This window comes from Rhamphochromis sp. 'chilingali' (genome assembly GCF_963969265.1).
Source record: "Rhamphochromis sp. 'chilingali' genome assembly, chromosome: 11".
Classification (NCBI taxonomy): Eukaryota; Metazoa; Chordata; class Actinopteri; order Cichliformes; family Cichlidae; genus Rhamphochromis; species Rhamphochromis sp. 'chilingali'.
The window spans coordinates 25,258,653-25,276,901 of NC_137938.1; the positions used below are offsets into that span (position 1 = coordinate 25,258,653).

The 18,249-nt window shown below is 39.5% G+C and overlaps 1 protein-coding gene across 1 annotated transcript; it reads left to right on the forward strand.

Annotated features, from left to right (window-relative positions):
* Positions 1-436: 436 nt before the first annotated feature.
* Positions 437-17,687, forward strand: gnl1 (guanine nucleotide binding protein-like 1). Its single transcript, XM_080896475.1, has 12 exons — positions 437-668; positions 1,613-1,760; positions 3,116-3,252; positions 3,371-3,522; positions 6,857-6,928; positions 9,126-9,318; positions 9,518-9,616; positions 9,760-9,942; positions 11,634-11,812; positions 12,060-12,237; positions 13,067-13,207; positions 13,318-17,687. Exons 1-12 carry the CDS (start codon positions 596-598, stop codon positions 13,587-13,589), a joined length of 1,827 nt encoding a protein of 608 aa, XP_080752601.1. The 5' UTR covers positions 437-595; the 3' UTR covers positions 13,590-17,687.
* Positions 17,688-18,249: the final 562 nt, after the last annotated feature.

Sequence of the window (18,249 nt, forward strand, 5' to 3'; positions counted from 1 at the left end):
AATTTTTTTCTACTTTATTACCTTTTAAATTATTTTCATATGTGCTGTAATTGCTTTATGGGGGAACTTTAACTTTTTATCCTTTTTCCCCCAATTCCTTTCACATAGTCTTTATTTTTCTTAAAAAATAAATAAACACATTTATGTTGTTTATTTTATGACAATCATGCCCGTGGATCAGGTATATTTGCTGGAATGTGCAAATTTGCGAGGTGTTTACAAAAGTGGACTGTACCATAAGAGCACAGGGGTGTCGTGATCAATTTCTCGGATATTTTCAGATTATATTTCTACGTAATGATACACAAAGTAAAGATGTTTAATCGTTTGAAGTGTAATCGTAAAATGAGATTTAAATAAAGCCCCACAAATGCACAAAATGATCGGTTTTCCAACACCTAAAATTGGTTTCTTCCGTCATTCTCCGCAGTCTGCAGTGGATATGGCGTCACTGAAAAGTGTACGAGTCGAGAAACTTCATCCATGTAAATAACGCCAATAAGAAAGCTGTGTGAGAAGCTTTACGCAGCAAAACATACTGCATAGCTTTCTTTATATATAAATATATTAATCGTTTTGTTTGTTTTTTTAAACTATGCCCCGGAAAAAGCCATTTAGCAACAAACAAAAGAAGAAACAGCTACAAGTCAAACGGGAGAGAAAGAGAGGTAACAGTATTTTGCCGTTAGCATGCTAGGCTTAGCAGTTTGCTAACGGTCCGTGCTCCATTGCTGAGTTTAACTGCAATGACTCTTTGTGTCTGCATGTTGTCGGGGGTTCTTAAGTTGATTATCAAATCACTCATTTAGCCTGTAAATCGAGGCCAGTGCTCGTTTCCGCTAGCAGTCATAAGAAGCAGTGTGGTATAACTTTGCCTTCGGAGTGGGCAAGTACGTGAAAATTAGCACACAGACTTGCGTTAAATTTGTTAAATAATGCAAAGTCGTGTGTTTTTTGTTTAACCATAGAAACTACTAGAGACAGAGCCACTTTAACAGAGGTCTTGGACCGTGGTGCTATCAATAGGTCAATTTATTACCACTAATAGCATACTGGGTTTAAGATTTTCCATGTGCTGTCTATGTTTCAAGTAATAATAAGTCGGCGTGACAAGTAACGTGATTTAGTATCCATCAAGGACGCCATAAAATGTGACATAACTTGTCAAAACTAGGCATGTTCCAACTAGGCGCTTCCTGAAAAATCCTGCCTTTCCTTTAGGTGTTGCTGAGTCCACTTAAAGCGTGATTAACAAGAAAAGTATTAGTTTTCATAGCAATGTTTATACTCAAGTGCTTACTGTAACCAATAAACCCTTTAAGACATGCACTGAAAGTCTTTTCTACCAAGGTCAGGTCATCCACACAGGGTAGTCAATGAATTCTGCAGTGCAGGACAACATTATGGATTTATTGTACCCTCCATTAAATAATCAAGAGGTCAGGATAGTTGAATGTGAATTTCATAAACATTATCATGTTCCAATTAATTTATGCCTGGAAGCATTTAACATTTCCACCAAAATGAACCAATAAACCTGTTAATAAGCACAGTATTTAAGCAGCAGATAAGTTAAAAGAAAATTTCTTGGTATTGGTTTGTGATCTTCCAGGTGACACAGGCTCTGGGCCAAGCAGTCGCAATGCCAGTGTGGAGCGAGGAGGAGAGCGGCAGTCAGATACCTCAGACAGCGAGACCACTGATATTAGAAGAATAAATCAGCAGCCCTTCAACAGAGAAGGACGATATGACCCTAACAGGTGAGTTGTAAGAGTACAGCACTGTAAATGATTTCAGATTCTTGTTCTGTAAAACTGAGCGAAATCCAACAGCCTGTGCTTGAAGTCGCACATAAAAAAGATGCTTAAGTAGGAAGCAGCTGCATTTTGATAACTAATTGGAGGTTTAGAAGATCATGCAGAAAATAAGATAAATTCACATGTGTTGAATTTTACAAAAATAATGTAATTTGTGTTGGACATGATTTGCAGTCAAAATGTAATTAACGCTTATAATCTCATTCCAGTTATAAAAATAAAAATTCTACAACACTTAGAAGAATACAACAATAAGAAGGGTTTTTAATTTCACGATTTTAACTGCTGGACACAAACTGTCTCATGCTTCAAGTCCATTCTTAATATTCACTGTAGAATTGAAGCTTTAACACCCCCTTTTTATGCTGATTACTCAATCGGGATCGGTTTCCAGGTCAAATGGTCAGTAAACAAAGAGAAAATTCAAATTGTTGAATTTGTTGCCTTTACGTACACACATCAAAAGTATTTAAAAGCCACTGACACTCAGCAGAAGCTGTTCAGTCATGGAAGCCCATGTCACGAAGCCCCTCATACACATTTATGCCAGAGGAGGTTTTGAACACTGCAATGAATGGGTCAGCAGAACGTCGGTGACTTTTACGCACTCAGCACTAAGCGAGCCCATTCTGTTACTTTACTTTGTCTGCCACTTTGTGGCTTAGTTGCCGTGGTTCCTAAACCCTTTCACTTTGCAATAATACCACCTACAGTTGATTGTGGAATATCTAGGAGGGAAGAAATTTCCCAGACTGACTTGTTGTAATAGTGGCATCCTTTATGGTACTATGCTCGAATTCGTTGAGCCCTTTATAACAACATATTCTCTTAAAAATGTTCGTAAAGATGGACTACATGGTTTGGTGATCAATTTGCCTGTACTGAAAACACCTTAATTCAAAATTAAGAGGTGTGCCCAATACTTTTGTCTATACAGTCTTTTTCTTTGTTTAATTTTTTAAATTATTATAAATATCCAACAGTAAATATACAACAAATTAGAAAGTGAAGATACCACAAGAGAGAAGGGAAAAAGGAAACAAGTAGAGAGTGATCTTCTAATCCTAAATTAGGTTAAAATAAATTAGGTCTGTAGGACGTTACATAGTTGACCTGTTTTTTCCCCCCAGTATAAATCAATGCTCATATAATGTATTTGTAAATAATGTGGTTCAACCTTTCAAATGTAGGAAAAAGAAGAAGGCACATTTTTCACTGGATAGGGGCTTTCATCATTAATTTGTCATAACAGCAGACAGTCATACAAAGGATCAACAGGGGGTTTTCTCATTTTTTAGGTTCCGACTGCACTTTGAGAAAGAGGGTAAAGAGGAAGTGGAGAAGAGGAAGAAGCTGGCCAGGGAAAAGGTGCTGCAGCAAGTCTCGGACAAAGAACTTGAGGTTGACATCAATGACATCTACCCCTCAGAGAAAGGTCTGATTCATTTTGGTGTTAATCCTTTCTTCATCCTAAAATAAACCAAACGTGAGCAGAGTAGGCTAATGGAGTGGGTCACTGCTTGACACACTAACACTTGATTATTCACTGCCAGGCCTTGGTTTCCCACGACGGCCGTCCTGGAATTATGAGATGACACGGGAGAGCCTGCTGAGGAAAGAGGAGAAATCGTACAGAGACTACCTGGATGACTTGCACTCCAGAAACCCACCTGGCTCTCTCAGCCACTTTGAGCACAATCTGGAGGTAACTAAGTAAAGGAGTTTGTTTTTACTGTAGAAGTGCCACTGCACAATAATGAACTGTAAAAAGTTTTGATATTTATGGGGGGTTTTTTCACCAGCATTTGTGGTGAGTTTTGCAGGTCAAATTCTGTTTTAAAAGTTCCAGGAGTGCATTTGCTGCCTAAACTAACTCAGGCTGAAGTGCTGATTTTTAGGAGAACCTTTGTACTATGAAGTTGCTTTTATTGTCGCTGAGCACTTAATCAGATGTTAATCTCAATTATTATGGCTTCCGATGATTATGAAAGCAAAATAATGGGCATAGAAAACAACTTTGTGCACTTTCACCCCTACGTAAAAGCTCAAACTCATGCACTTTTTACTGTAGCTGGAGCCAAGGCAATTAAAAGAGAGCTAGTTAATTTAGTTACCAGGATCTATCTAAAAGAAGTAAATATCTCTGTAGGTGAAACTGTGGAAGGATTATGGCTTTTGGGACTAACAGATGCCCTTGTGAGGCTCCACCTCCCCGTGAATCTGTGTTCAACACCACCATCACATTTTAATTTATTTATTTATTTTCATAATTTAGTTATTAATTAATTTTCATAAGTCTTAAAGCTAAATAAATTATGGTCATTAAGTTAATGACTATTGAGGTTAACTAATTTAATTTAATTAAGGAGTGATCCTTCAAAAGACATGAATTGAATTCATTAAAGAACTGATTTTGAATTAGAAATTATTTGGCCATTAGACTCAGACGAAGCTACAAAACAGTATGAATCAGAATCTGAAAAGGCAGAATGACAGAGGAGATTTAAGCACACAGAACTGAGGCTGGTTTGTAGAAGGTGTGCATGAACATGGTTGGACCTGAGTGATAACAACATAATTAAGTTTGACAGCACCGCTAAGCAGAAGAATAGCTAGTATCCCAGTGACCCAGGATTGCAGGCAGATGAGTGAACACAGATCTGTCTTATTGAACATATGCATAAGCTTAAATATAATATTAAGCCTAAATAATTATGATTCTATCTTCACGGGGCTTTAGTTTATATAAATGTAATGCTTGTGTTCAGTCTAACGACCTTTGTCCAGAATCCAACAAGTCAAAACACCCTCCACTTTTTCAGATGAATCATCACACGCCACACCACTGTGGTTAAACTTCGTCATTTTCACACTGATCCAGGGCTAGTGACTAATTTAATGAAATTCTCTGCTGTGCCACTGTGCATTCATGCGTGTCTTTTCTCAATATCGGTCTTCATTTTGCAGTCATGGAGCCATTTTAGTAATGTGGTAACTGCTTTTTGGGGGGCAGAACACTTCTGCAAAAAGTCTGTGTTCTTGAATCATTCCTGACTCTTTGAGAACAGATGAAACATGAAGTATTGCTGCTTGTTAACACATTTTTAGGTAAGCTGACGATTACCCAGCAGACCTGCTGTGCCATATTTGTCTTAAAGGCATAAATGTTCAAGCTGTTATCCAGCATGTGGCTCCAGGACTTACCACAGACTCATTATATCATTTCTTAGCTCAGGATGATGTAGGGATCACAAAGAGTTATAGAACATAGCTTTGTATTGTCTGATATTTCCCACTGGTAGAAGCACCATTATATCTTCCTTGCATGCTGTGTTATTGTTCAGTTTTGCTCCAAGTATGAAACCGATAACAATATTGTTCAAAACCACAAGCCCTGCAGATCATTTAATTTCATCGTGGGGGTTCTGGAGCCATATCACAGCAGAAGCAGGGCTGGTGTAATAGGTGATCCTCAGTAGTCTGAAATTGTCTGTTTATTTTTGTTTTGTTTTTTAAATGGAAGTCAGGATAATAGAAAAATATAATTTAGATTAAAACGCTGATTGAACATGTTGTTTTTCCCGGATAGGTTGATTACATTAGACTTTAAATGATGTTATCTTAAACCTGCAACTTATTTTTTTTTTTTAATATTAATAGAAACATCAGAAAGCTGTCTGTCATTTCGACAAATATAAACACTGAGGGTGGTCTTTGGACAGTACATGGTAAAGTGGTTAGCGCAATCACCTCAGAGGTTCAAACCTCCCTGAGGCCTTTCTGTGTGGTGTTTGCATGTGAAACCAGCTTCTCAGTTTGTAAAATATACCGTACTGCAGTGTAAAGAATATGACGGTGTAGGAAGCACTATTTGAAATCTAAGTTTTAAGCTCTGGGACTCATTTTTTGGTTTAAATGGTGTTGGTTATTCCAGTTTCCATAGTGGAAGTTGATTAAGTTAATGTTGCCTTTTTAAGCACTGTAGCTGGTTTTACTGCCCTTCACTCTTATTTCAGGGGAAAAGCATAAAGCTGCTTTGTGTGGTTTTGACTGTGCAATGACCACATGTGTCACATGGTGATTATTTTTATACTCCTTCCTCTCATAAGTATGCACCCTCCTCTGTCATTATTGTGATAGAGATTAAATGCTGTTAAATACAGGTCACTAACACTGACATGTTAAAATGACAGGTAATAAACCTGAAACTTGTTTGTTTTTTTGTACTCTTCTGGCTCTCTGAAAGCAGTAAAACAAGTTGAAAAGAACTTTAAGAAAATAGTTTTGCATTGAACCAAACCAATGAAAGTTTGGTTCATTTAATTCTCTGCAGCAACTAAATTCACATTATCACCCTTCTGTTTTAAGAGTTCGCCACTGTCGCTTGCTGTTGTAGGGCTTTTGAATTGAATGTGTTCCGAGTTGCTGTGTCACAGCGGTAATTTTTAAAGAGTGTACTCCTTCCTTCACAACTGCTACACATGTGGCAGTTATGAAGCATCATTCAATTGCAGAGTGAATGTTTAGGCCACCTGGGAAATTTAGGTCCAATATTCAGTCCCTGTTCTTGGTTCCCAAATGAAGTCTCTGCAAATTAACGAAACATCTGGCTCTTGAGCTGCTAAATGCTCCACCATGTTCACCAGCTAGTTAATAATTACATTGGTCTGCTGTTTGTCAGCTGTGGAGGTCTGGTGCATTGTGTTATTTAGAGCTTTTTCTCTGAAAACAGCTGCCCACTGCAGCTGAACCTGCTGAACAGTTGTGGGTCAAGCAGCTAATCAGCTTGAAACTCGGTATCCATCTGCGCAGGTCAGAGCAGAGCTTTCTATTTGTTAAATAACTCTCTTTATGTACACCGTTACAAGCAACCACTCTGACTTTGTCTTTGGGTTTTTGTATTTGTGTGTAGTCACTTGGAAAATGTTCGAGTAGTTTCTAACACATCCTCAAGTTGAGTAAAAAAGGAACTAGTGGATTTGTTTTATTTACAGTATTAAACCTCATTCTTTTCCCCCCATTTGCTTACTTTCTTTTAGACGTGGAGGCAGCTTTGGAGAGTCTTGGAGATGTCGGATGTGATTCTTCTCATTGTTGACATCAGGCATCCGGTAGGTAGAGGTGGTCTCCACTAGATGGAGACACAGTCAAAAGTTATTGTTTATCTGTTTGTTTACCTGATGCATTTTATCCTGAAAGCAGGTTTTGTTAGAGAGAGCCTCGAATGGGAACAGAGGGCGCTGAGTAGATAGCAAGATTTCTATACAGCTATTACTACCTGTAGGTGCACGCTGGCAGACGACAAGAAAAGATATAAATTAGAAAATTATCTCATGCTGCTTTGGCATCAAACGCATATTGTCATTTTACCCACTTTTTAGATGTAAAATTGAGTTTCCTGAGTTGCACCAAAACTGTCTGCTGGTTATTTGAGAAGAAAATAAATGACCGTATTTTATATGTGAATAAATTTGACCCTTCATTCGTCTCTTCAGTTTATCAGAAATTTCACTGGAACATTTTATCAGCATCTCATTAAATTGTATAGATGCTGTGACCTTGCTGATGAAGTGAGCTGAATTCAGTTACTGCTGTGTTCAGTGTGTGTCTGTGTGATCTGCTCCTGAAGATTCAAGTCAATTCAGTTTTATTTATATAACACCAGTTCACAGCAACGTCCTTTCCAAGGTGCTTTATATTTTAAGGAAAATATATTTCCATATTGGAGAGAGAAAATCTCACTAATCAGATGCTCTCCTACCAAGAACTTGGTAGCAGTAGGGAGGAAGAACTCCCTTTTAAAATGAAGAGATCTCCATCAGAACAAGGAGCACTGAGAAGATAAAACACAAATCTACTGGAAATAGAAAACAAAAGTTAATGGCATCAGTAGTGGCCCATAAATGAGGAGAGGAGAGGTGAGGTGCATCACGGGACGCCTGAGCTTATAGCAGCAGATCTGATTGTTCAAGGTCACCTGATCCAAACTTAACTATGAGCTTTGTCAAAGAAGAAATCTTAAAAGTAGAGTTTTGTCTGACTCCCAAACCAAAACTGGAAGCTGGTTCCACAGGAGAGGGGTGAGAAACTCAAGGTATCACAAGTAAGCCTGCACTCTTAAGCTCTTTTTGCATCAGTACCTACTCATTTTCCATTTCAACTGGATACCACCTAATGTGCGTGGGACCGTTATAGCAATGGAGCCGACTGTCCTGTGACGTCATTTGTATGCGACACAAACGCTACAATGAAGGTGGAAGTTAAGGTGGTGTTATACCTGCTGCTCGGTCTGTGGCTTTATGTCAGACTCGGGGACCACAGTGTTGTTTCCATGTAGCTGTTTCCCTCGTTGCTGGGTTTCAAAAACAGCAGTTTTTGAAAGGAGGAAACTCTCATGGGTCATGCATGCAGTCTGTTGATGTCACATTTTCAGATTGCCTCAGATTGCTTGGAACCCCAGTGGAGAAGCTACTAAAATGTACCCTGTACCAGGTACTATCATCTAATGGAAAACCTTGAAAAACATGTCAAGTCGAGTCAACCTGACCTGAGTTGGTATTAATGGAAAAAATGGTATTAGATCATAGTGTTTTATTGGGCCAAGGTAGTATGATGGGGTTTGATCAATCCAGCCTAGAAGTAACAAACACATGAACTAGTTTTTAGCGTTACTCTAAGAATGTTTCTAAACACTTTATAAACATCGGAATTCACATTAAAAATAAAACCTAGTTCCGTGCTTCTGGCATGGTTACATTTCCCTTTTAATGCAAATTTAAAAACGGTACACTTATACTTGTTTCTATTTATAATGATTCAATCTAATGGGTTATTTTTTTTAAAAGGCAGTAGTTGTTATGGAATGCCTTTATCACCTCTTGAGTGGACTACTGCAACTCCCTGTATATGGGATTACCCGGTTCCATTCACTCTCATTTGCAGATGGTTCAGCATGCAGCTACTTTTAACTATCAACAAAGAAAACAGAGCAGATCCACACTGGTCAGCTCAGCGGCACTAGCTACCTATAAAGGTTTTCATTAATTATTTGTTTTCAAAGCCCTCCATGGATTAGCTCTGCGATACACTGCAGGTCTTTAGCTCAGTATTTTGCCTCCAGGTCAGTGAGGTCATTGTTCCAACAGCTTCTCTCAGTGCCCTCTTCTCGCCTAAAAACCAAAGGTTTTTGATGTACATAAGGTGTACCTATTTTCTGTTGGATTTGGTTAAGTGTGAGCTCCATCATTGTTTTGTCAAACTACCTATGAATGTTTCTATTGCTCTTGACTTGACCTGTATACCACCCAGGTGCTGCAGTTCCCTCCAGACTTGTACCACTACATCACTGGAGAGCTACAGAAGCATGTGGTCCTGGTATTGAACAAAGCCGACCTGTGTCCTCCACCACTGGTAATCGCTTGGAAACACTACATGGCCTCCCAGTTCCCCCACCTGGAAATAGTTTGCTTCACCTCACACCGTGGCCAGCCATACAGCACAGGTGAGGAGAGGGAGAGCCGATGGGGGGGAGGGGGTTAGAGAGAGAAGAAATACATGAAAAATAAAGTCAGACAGACAAACCTGTCACTTATTGAACTTATTTCAGCACAGTGTAATCAGAATAACCTGCTGTGTGTCTGTCCAGCCCCTGTAGTGACTGCAATAACTGTTGTACTTTTCTGTTCTGTTCTGACTCACAGTCCTCCAGAAGAAGAGGATGAGGAGAAAGGCTGACTGGAGTCAGGCTGGAGGTCCTTTAGATATCCTAAAGTCTTGCCAGGAGATCACATCAGGGAGAGGTAGGAGAAAAAGTCATTTCACTGTTCTTCTTTTATAATAATAATTAATACATTAAGTTATACACATGATGAATTTAAGCAGCTTTTCATTCAAAATGTTATTGATCATCTTTTTGTTTTTTGTTGCTTTGTTGTTTTGTCAGTTGACCTCTCCAGCTGGGAGCAGAAGATTCAGAGAGATGCCGTTTCTGAGCGGCTGGACGGAGAACGGACAGATGAAGGAGCAGAGTCTGTCTTGGTGGAGCATCAAAGTGATAGTGCTTTGGAGATGAGCAGTCCATCACAGGAGCTCTACAAAGATGGTGTACTTACATTGGGCTGCATAGGTAATCATTTTCTCAGAGAACAACAATCTTTGGCCAGAATCAATGAACATTTTCTTTTTAATTATAGCAAAACAGGTTCTTGTTAAGAAACTTGGAAAGTATATCTTAGTATTTTCTCCAGATATTGCTTTTTTGGTAAGAAATTAGAATAGTTTTTTCAGATAGGAAAAAAAGTACCTCAAATCCATGCTTATCTGGGAACACAGTATTATTTCACTTTTATCTGATTAGGAAAGAACATTGTCTTACCAGTCCACAACAATATAATTCGATTTTCAGATTAAAAACTAGAGGACAAATAGGTTTAGCCTGAAGGCCATAGAAAGGAAGTCATGGTATGTCTGTTATGTGTATCTTGATTATAATCGAGTGTACCATTAGTAGATCGGCCAATCTCAATATGCAGCCTCCTTAGGCTAATAGTTTAGCTTGTAAAGTGACCTAGTTTGTCTCCAGACCTCAGTCCTGTAGAAAATCTGTGAGGAAGCTGAAGCTTCATTTTCCAAGCAGCAGCCAAGAAAACTGTACTTTCTGTAAAGAGCAGTGGGCTACTATTCCTCCTGAGATGTGTCTAAACCCAGTGACCAACTACAAGAAACGTCTTACGGCTGTGATCATCAACAAGAGTTCCAGCCAAGTACTAACTAATGTTTTGCTTGGGGATCAAATATGTATTTCACTCAGTGACTTGCAAATCAATTTATAACTTTTATGTTATATTTTATGTTATGTTATTTGGTTGATATTTTTATCTTCGTCAAAATGAAAATACTAGAAAAATTAGACAGAGTTTATTTCTTTTCTTTAAGCAAATATCCATAAAATAGGGTGTCAAATAATGATTTCCCCCACAGTACCTTCTCACATTGTTATTGTTAATGGTCAGTCTTGCTCGTAACTTTAGAATTCTCCATCTAGATCTTTGGACGTGTCTGTGAGCGTCACAAGGTCATAGCTGTAGGTGCTCCCTCATGCAGAAGAAGTTACTTGTGTGAATTCCTCTCAGCAAAGTGAGAAATGTCGGTAGAAATATTGGCCGACTGCAAAACTGTGGCTGAAATGATGGTGGTAATTTCAGTGTCTAGTGTGGCAGAAGAGGGAGGGTTCAGCCTTCAGAATAAAATACAACAAGAAAAGTTGTCAGGGAAAATATTGGCTCTGCAGCAACCTCCCATGATGCATTTCATTGCGCTCAACCGAGCACCCAGCAGGTCATTTGAGTTCATATTTGCCTGTTATAGGCACAGTGTTTTTATTCCTCTGCTTCTTGTAACAGATTCTGTATGTGGGTGTGTGTTTGTGTGTGTGTTTGTGTGTATATTGTTAAATCAAAGTGTGCATATTGGAGCTTATCTAAATTATCTCTTCGCAAAGTTAATTGAAAAAAAAAACAACAACAAAAAACACCTGCTCGATCTGCTTCTTGTGGTGTTGATGTGCGAAGTGACCGTACAGTTGGTGTTTCTATCTTTTAATAAAAGACATTGCGTCATGCACTTAAAACATGCACCTCACTCTCATTAAACATTAAGAAGTTTTTACAAACTTCCTTTTTTGAATCTAGTGTTCCTGACTGAATGTAGTTATTGGCATCTGAATATAAATTCACAAACAGTGACTCTTAAAAAGAATTTATAGAGCTTGAATACTGTTACATATGAGTGCCTTTGTAACCTCTCTTTGTTTTCCAGGTTTTCCCAATGTTGGTAAATCTTCAGTTATAAACAGCCTGGTGGGAAGGAAGGTGGTAAGCGTGTCTCGAACCCCAGGTCACACCAAATACTTCCAGACCTACTACCTCACTCCGACAGTCAAGCTCTGTGACTGCCCCGGGCTGGTCTTCCCCTCCCGTGTCAATAAACAGTTACAGGTACAAGTTCACTGTTGTGTACTCCAGAGTAAATGTGACTTTCACTTTACTTGCCCGATTGGATGCGGTAGAAACATAATTGTATTGAGTTGCACGCTCTCCAGGAGTATTTTGTGTGACTGTCGCTTTCATTTTTAAATAGCTCTTAGTTGCTATCTTGCTGTTACCAAAGGTAATTTCTGACCTGTCTTTATTTTGTTCGAGAATTTCTTCCTCTTGTTTTTATCTTTAAATTAATTTTCTATAGATTCTGGCAGGCATCTACCCAGTGTCTCAGCTACAAGAACCTTACAGCTCAGTGGGTTATCTGTGTGAGAGGACCCCCTTCCTTTCCATACTGAAGCTCAAACATCCCAGTCTGCAGGAAAATGAAAGAAACCAGGAGTCTGAGGAGCCCAGCTGGACCGCCTGGGATGTGTGCGAGGGTAAGGTGGTAGTTAGCGTCACAGCATCTGAGTTGTTGTGGTCGTTGATAGTTTGGAAACTTCAATACTCTAAAATATTGAGAGGATAAATGGCAAGCTTCCTTTAATGCAAGTCACAGATCTTTATTGATTCTAAAATAACAAAATCAGTACAATTCAAAGGAGAGCCAATCCCCTGCTGCAGGGCCACTGCCATTATTTGCTCTCTCTTGTCAACACAGCCCTGTAGTAAAAATCCGCCAACAATGCACTGGTCCATTTATCAAGTCGAATTGAACAAAGTCAATTTTTTATGTAGCACATTTAATCACAACAAATGCTGACTAAAGTGCTGCTCAACGTCACGAAAATAAAAATGAGTCAATAAAACAATTAGAAAACAAATACTGACGTGCCCTAGCTGTCTGTGGCACCCCAGGCACATTGTTTAGACTAAACATGTACATCACAAATATAAACTCTGGCCTTTAAACGGGCTTTGTTATTTACTCAGACAGCTAGATGTCCATGTCACTCAGGCAGTATTAGTTGGGCTGTTCTCAGCTGTGGATTCGGTGCTCTAACAACCATGTACAGTAGCAGGGTGGTGTTTTAGTAAAGCACTCAAAATAAACTACAACAGCCTCATTCATGATAATGAAAGAACGAGTCAGGCAGTTTTGTGGTGTTTCTAATATTATCAGTACAACAAGTTGTGCACAGGAATAGGCAGACGTGATATTTTGGATACACAGACATTATTACCAGTAGGAAAATAAATATAGACTGTGCTCTTTTAATTATACCTTCATTTGATAGATTGTCACCAATTTATGCTTCCTTCTTTCAGCTTGGGCGGAGAGAAGAGGCTACAAGACAGCGAAAGCAGCTCGCAACGACGTGTACCGTGCAGCCAATAGCCTCCTTAGATTGGCGATTGATGGCAGATTGTGCCTCTGCCTCAGACCGCCCGGGTACAGCTGCTTGAGAGGTAAGAGAAGGCCCTCTGTGTCTCTTCATTTCAACTCTGAGACTATTCGAAAAGTTAAAATGCCAGGTGGGTGGAATTAATTTATTTTGGGGATTATTTATGGTCTGCAGAGCACTGGGAAAATCACCCAGACTTGCCAGAGATTATGGCTCTTCAAGGAAGAGCAACAGAGGAAGAAGGAACCGCAGAGAGGGACGATGAGGAGGATGGCGAGTCCAGCACCGAGCCAGAGGAAGAGAGAGACAGGGATGCGGACGATGACGAGGACGGAGATGGGGACGATGAAGATGAGGGGTTCGGGCACCCGAGACGAAGTGACGATAAGCCATCTGGCTTTACGGTCAACATGTACAACGTCCTTCGGGAAAATGAGTGCGAGTGATAACAGAAGGAGACGCAAGGAAGAAATAACCTGTTCCTCTGCTCTGACTTTTACCCATCTGCCCCAGTCCACTCTTCGTTCCTTGTTTCCCATAGACCTGCATTCCTCCTCGTTTTTTTTGTTGCACCTCCGCCTCCTCGTGTCATTACCTTCTCTGTACATTAACATGCTCGATTCTAATCCATTCATATAAAGCATATTCCATGCTGTGCCTCTGCTCTGCTTCTTCTTCCTTGAAGCCTTTGTTTTTTAAAATGGAGCTTTTAGGAATGGGTTTGGTTTGACTTGAGCTTCACACATTGCATGTAGTTCTCAGAGACAAAATGAAGTAACTTCCCTCAGCCTGGAATGATCAATCTCTTCATAAATGAGTGACCTCACAGCTGAGATGCCAAAGTTTGGAAAAGTATGATGAAACAAATCAAATGCACTGTTGATATGATGTCATTCACTGAAGCAGCCATTTGGCTCTCAGAGCAGCTGGAGATTAAAAGAACACAACTCTAAATCCTCTTCATTGACCACAGCGTGTCTCAACTTTGAGTAGAGGGTGTGGGAGGGTACGTGGGAAATGTTAGGCTGTATAACTAGAACTAATAAAGTAAACATTTCACGCACAGTTACTGCTATTATGAGTCAGAGATAATTTATCTGATCTGAATTTACATTATTCTGCGTCAGAGAGTGATGTGGGTTTTTTGGGGGTAGTGGTGGGTGTTTACACTCCTGTATTGCTGGATGAGGCTGTTTCAGGAATTAAACCTGTAGTGTTTTAACTACTACAACTGTTTTCCATAGATGTTGATGGGGATTGTCAGTATTTCGTCCAGGATTCGGCTGCGCTTATTTAGCATGTTTATATGCTGATGCCAGCACAGTGAATTTTATCCAACCGAGACTGCTTAACAATAATTGAAGGGATTGTTTAACATTTTTTTGATTTTTACTTTTTTTGCCAAAAGGTACGTTTGAAGATTGAGCCCTTTGTTAAATAAAGCTACAGCTAGCAGCTGATTAGCAAGACTGGGACTAGCGTGACTCTGTCGAATGCTTGTAAAATCAGACCATAATTGGCCAGAAGTTTGTTTAATCTGTTCTAAAAGCTGCAATTTGTAATCTTCTTTTTCTTTCTTGGTTGTTCTTGGGCAGTGGATTCCTGCCACCATGAGGTTTTGTGAGCAGAGAAACTCTCCCTCATCAATAAAATCCTATTAAAACTGCAATTAATTGTTACATTTCAGTATTTTATAAAACTAAAAGAAACAAGATTAAAAGTGTTTTATTTGGCTTAGAGTATATTTAACAAAGTGAGTGTATGATACCTTAGTCCTCAGTTGCAGAAGAATGTGTATTCTGCAAGTGGTTGCAGATGTTTGGTGGCTGTCACTCTTAAAGCCCCGTTGATGCAGGCCTAGAGACTGATCAGTGACCCCCTGATCACCAGTGATCCTAGAGAAAATTTTGTATTCAGCAACCGCTGCTGGCAGTTGCTAGCATCAAAATGGTCGCAAAGAAGTATGTGGTGCTGTACTGAAAGCCTCCTTATGATCACTTTGATTTCCAGCAGGTTGCATGGAAGACACCAACTTGTCTGCAAACACTGGCAAACAAGTCACTCAGCTATAATGGAAAAAAAACAATCCAGTGCGTACCAGACAGAGTTTGCCTCGAAGTTTAAAAGTTGTGTTTAATTTGAAAGCAAATGTTCAGGTTTCCGGTTTGCACTGCACTTTTCACAGTTGTACTACAGATCGAAGATCCATCTGCTAGTAACCAAAGCAACCTCGCACGGATGCTTGTGGTGTATCATCGCCACGACCTGCAATAAATACTAACCAGCTGTTAGGATTAAGCATTTTTCTTAGTGCCCTGGGATCCCCGGGGGGGTTGCCGACCAGTCTGTAGTCCTCATGAGGCCTTATTTGATAAATTAATATAAACTCTTTTATTTTAAAATATTTTCCGATGGAAAAAACTGAGATATAATGGCCTTTGAAGATAGTGGAAGTCTGATTTTTTTAAGCTTTTGACGTCTCCTCGCTGGCTGGTCCTTCTCTGTGCACTGCTGACACCTTTATATGAAAACTCAAAACACTGTTATTAAAAAAAACAAGCGATAAAAAATTATCAAAGCTATTCCTTTAAAACACAGAAGGAGATACTGGCCATTACAGCGTCCACCTGTCCTCCATTATATATAACATTATGCTTCACCTCTTCTCCAAAATTTCAAAGTGGACATTTCTCTGTAATGTGCGATGGCCCCGCTCCAATCCTGAGTACTGTATTATCGTGTGCTGTTGTACATCATTCATGTGTTCACCGAGGGAATCCCACGGCACGGTGTTGTGTTACTGTGTAATACATCACACTGCAGCAATGACACGCTGTCATTTCTACTATTGGTACAATGAAAGTAGATGCTAAACACTACCATGCTGTTAGAAACACAGCAGTGTTTTAGTTGTTTTGATGTGGGAGTTTTTTTCCCTGGAAATATTGAAACTGACAGCGTCTGGAGAGTGTAGTGTGAGTGTAAAGGCTCAAGGTGTGTTCAGGCTATTTGCTGCATTCCTCATTTCATTCCTGGTATGCCTAATGATGATGACTGGACTGCTTTCTGCAATAAAAGAAGATAACCTTCAGAAACTCTCTTTCTTTTTTTTCTTTTTTTAGTGCATTGTTTAATGATGTGTTTATGATATTTGCTTGTACCCAGAGCTGTAAAGGACAGTCTTTCTACGAAGTCCCCCGTCCACCACATCCTCCTAATTTCAGATGCACATAATTATGCTTTTCCTTTGAATGGCTTGACACAATCTTCCAGGAGGTTTGCGATCAAAGTGGACAGCTCAGACATGTGATTGAGCATTGTCAGACTAATTGCTGTTGGTATACTTCCTGAATGCATAATAGACATAGATACATGTGACTTATCATGGCGATCTGGGTGCTTTATAGTTGTCTCGTAATTAGTTGGGGGACTTTCTTTTATGAGTACCCGAGGGAGATAATTACGATGATGAGATTCCGTGACGATAACGATCAGCTGCGTGTTGCACAGATCTAATTAAAGTCCTCCTAAACTACTTAATTGGTAAATTTCCAGATGGCCAATATTTAAAGCAGATACCGTGAAATGAAGTTAAAGTTATCGAACCACAAAATCATTACAGCGTTATTAAAGTTGTTGTTGAGGTTGAACCCCTGTGAAATGTCTGAATGTCAGTGGAGATGCTTTAATCAAACCTTAAACATAGTAATTGTCGTTGTAGCCATCTATTTCATACTGTAATATGATAGGTGGTTAGTATTAGTTCACAGTGCATTTGCACATGTCCAACAAGAGGTTTTAAAATAATCGTATGCATAACATATGCTCACTGGCCACTTTATTAGGCACACCTTGCTAGTATCAGGTTGAATCCACCTTTTACTCCAGAACTGCTTCAGTTCTTCAAGGAACAGATTTACTGAGGTGCTGGAACCATTCCTCGGAGATTAGGGTCCAAACTGACACGACAGCATCACACAGTTGGTGCAGATACTACAGCTACTCGTTTATGATGCCAATATCCCGTTTCAGCAGCCGTGCTGTGTTGGATTGAGATCTGGTGACTGTGGGGATGATAAACTCAACCAGTCTGAGATGATTTGAACTTTGTGATAGTATGTTATCCTGCTGGAAGCAATGATCAGAATATGAGTTCACTGTGCTTATGAAGGCATGCACATGGTCTGCAACAATACTCAGGTGTGCTGTGATGTCTAAGTGAGTTGGTGCTGAAGTGTGTGTGTGGGGGCAGTGTGGGACAATGGTGAGAGGTGGTTTTGACATTTTCATATTAAACTTAATTGTGCATGTTACTAGATGATCATTTGGCATGTCCGGGCCAGATATATCATATTTCAAGTGTCTGCTAACTACATGTAAGGATAAAAGAAGCTTAAGTTTGATCTTTGGTCCCTTGTGACAGTCCTCACATACTCCCTTATTCTTTTCTTTCACAGTTATTTCAGCTGCTCTTCTGTCTGATTACAGTTTGGATGTGTCCACATCCATATCTAATTATGACACACAAATACTTCGCACCATATTTTCCCCTGTGCAAACTTGAAAAAATAAAAACTGTATTTCTGAGAATATATTGTCTGCTGCGTTTTCTATCATATTCACCAAGCAAAGCTTGTGACTTTTTGGCGACTTGTAACTTCCCCCCATGAGTGTGGCATTAGGCTTCTTTGAACTACAAAAAATAAAGAAATCAAAACTTTCCAGCATGGATATTGAGGAAAAAACAGACTTTAGAAGTGCACATCCTGCAGAAGCAGTCACAGTGTGGGACTTTCTCTCAAGATGTGGGAATAAAGAATAAAGATGCTGTGTAGTCCCAACATAAAGAGAATCATCTGGTCACCCTACCCACAGGATTACACCAGCAGCAGGCTGCACTATTGATACAAGGTTTGAATGGCCCATGCTTTCATGTTGTTTATGCCAGATTCTGCAGATCCTACTATCCAAATGTTACAGCAGACAATGGAAACTCATTGGAAAAGGCAACATTCTTCCATTCTTCTGTTGTCCAGTGTTGTTGACAACAGAAGATGGGAAATTTTGTGTGAATTTTTGCTTCGGTGGGACCCTGTGTGGTCTTCT

Excerpts from the sequence above, each read along its gene's own strand:
- gnl1 (XM_080896475.1), top strand. The coding sequence starts at position 596 with ATGCCCCGGAAAAAGCCATTTAGCAACAAACAAAAGAAGAAACAGCTA. Across the intron at positions 3,523-6,856 it reads ACTTTGAGCACAATCTGGAG|ACGTGGAGGCAGCTTTGGAG; the intron begins GTAACTAAGTAA and ends ACTTTCTTTTAG. Across the intron at positions 9,617-9,759 it reads GGAGATCACATCAGGGAGAG|TTGACCTCTCCAGCTGGGAG; the intron begins GTAGGAGAAAAA and ends TTGTTTTGTCAG.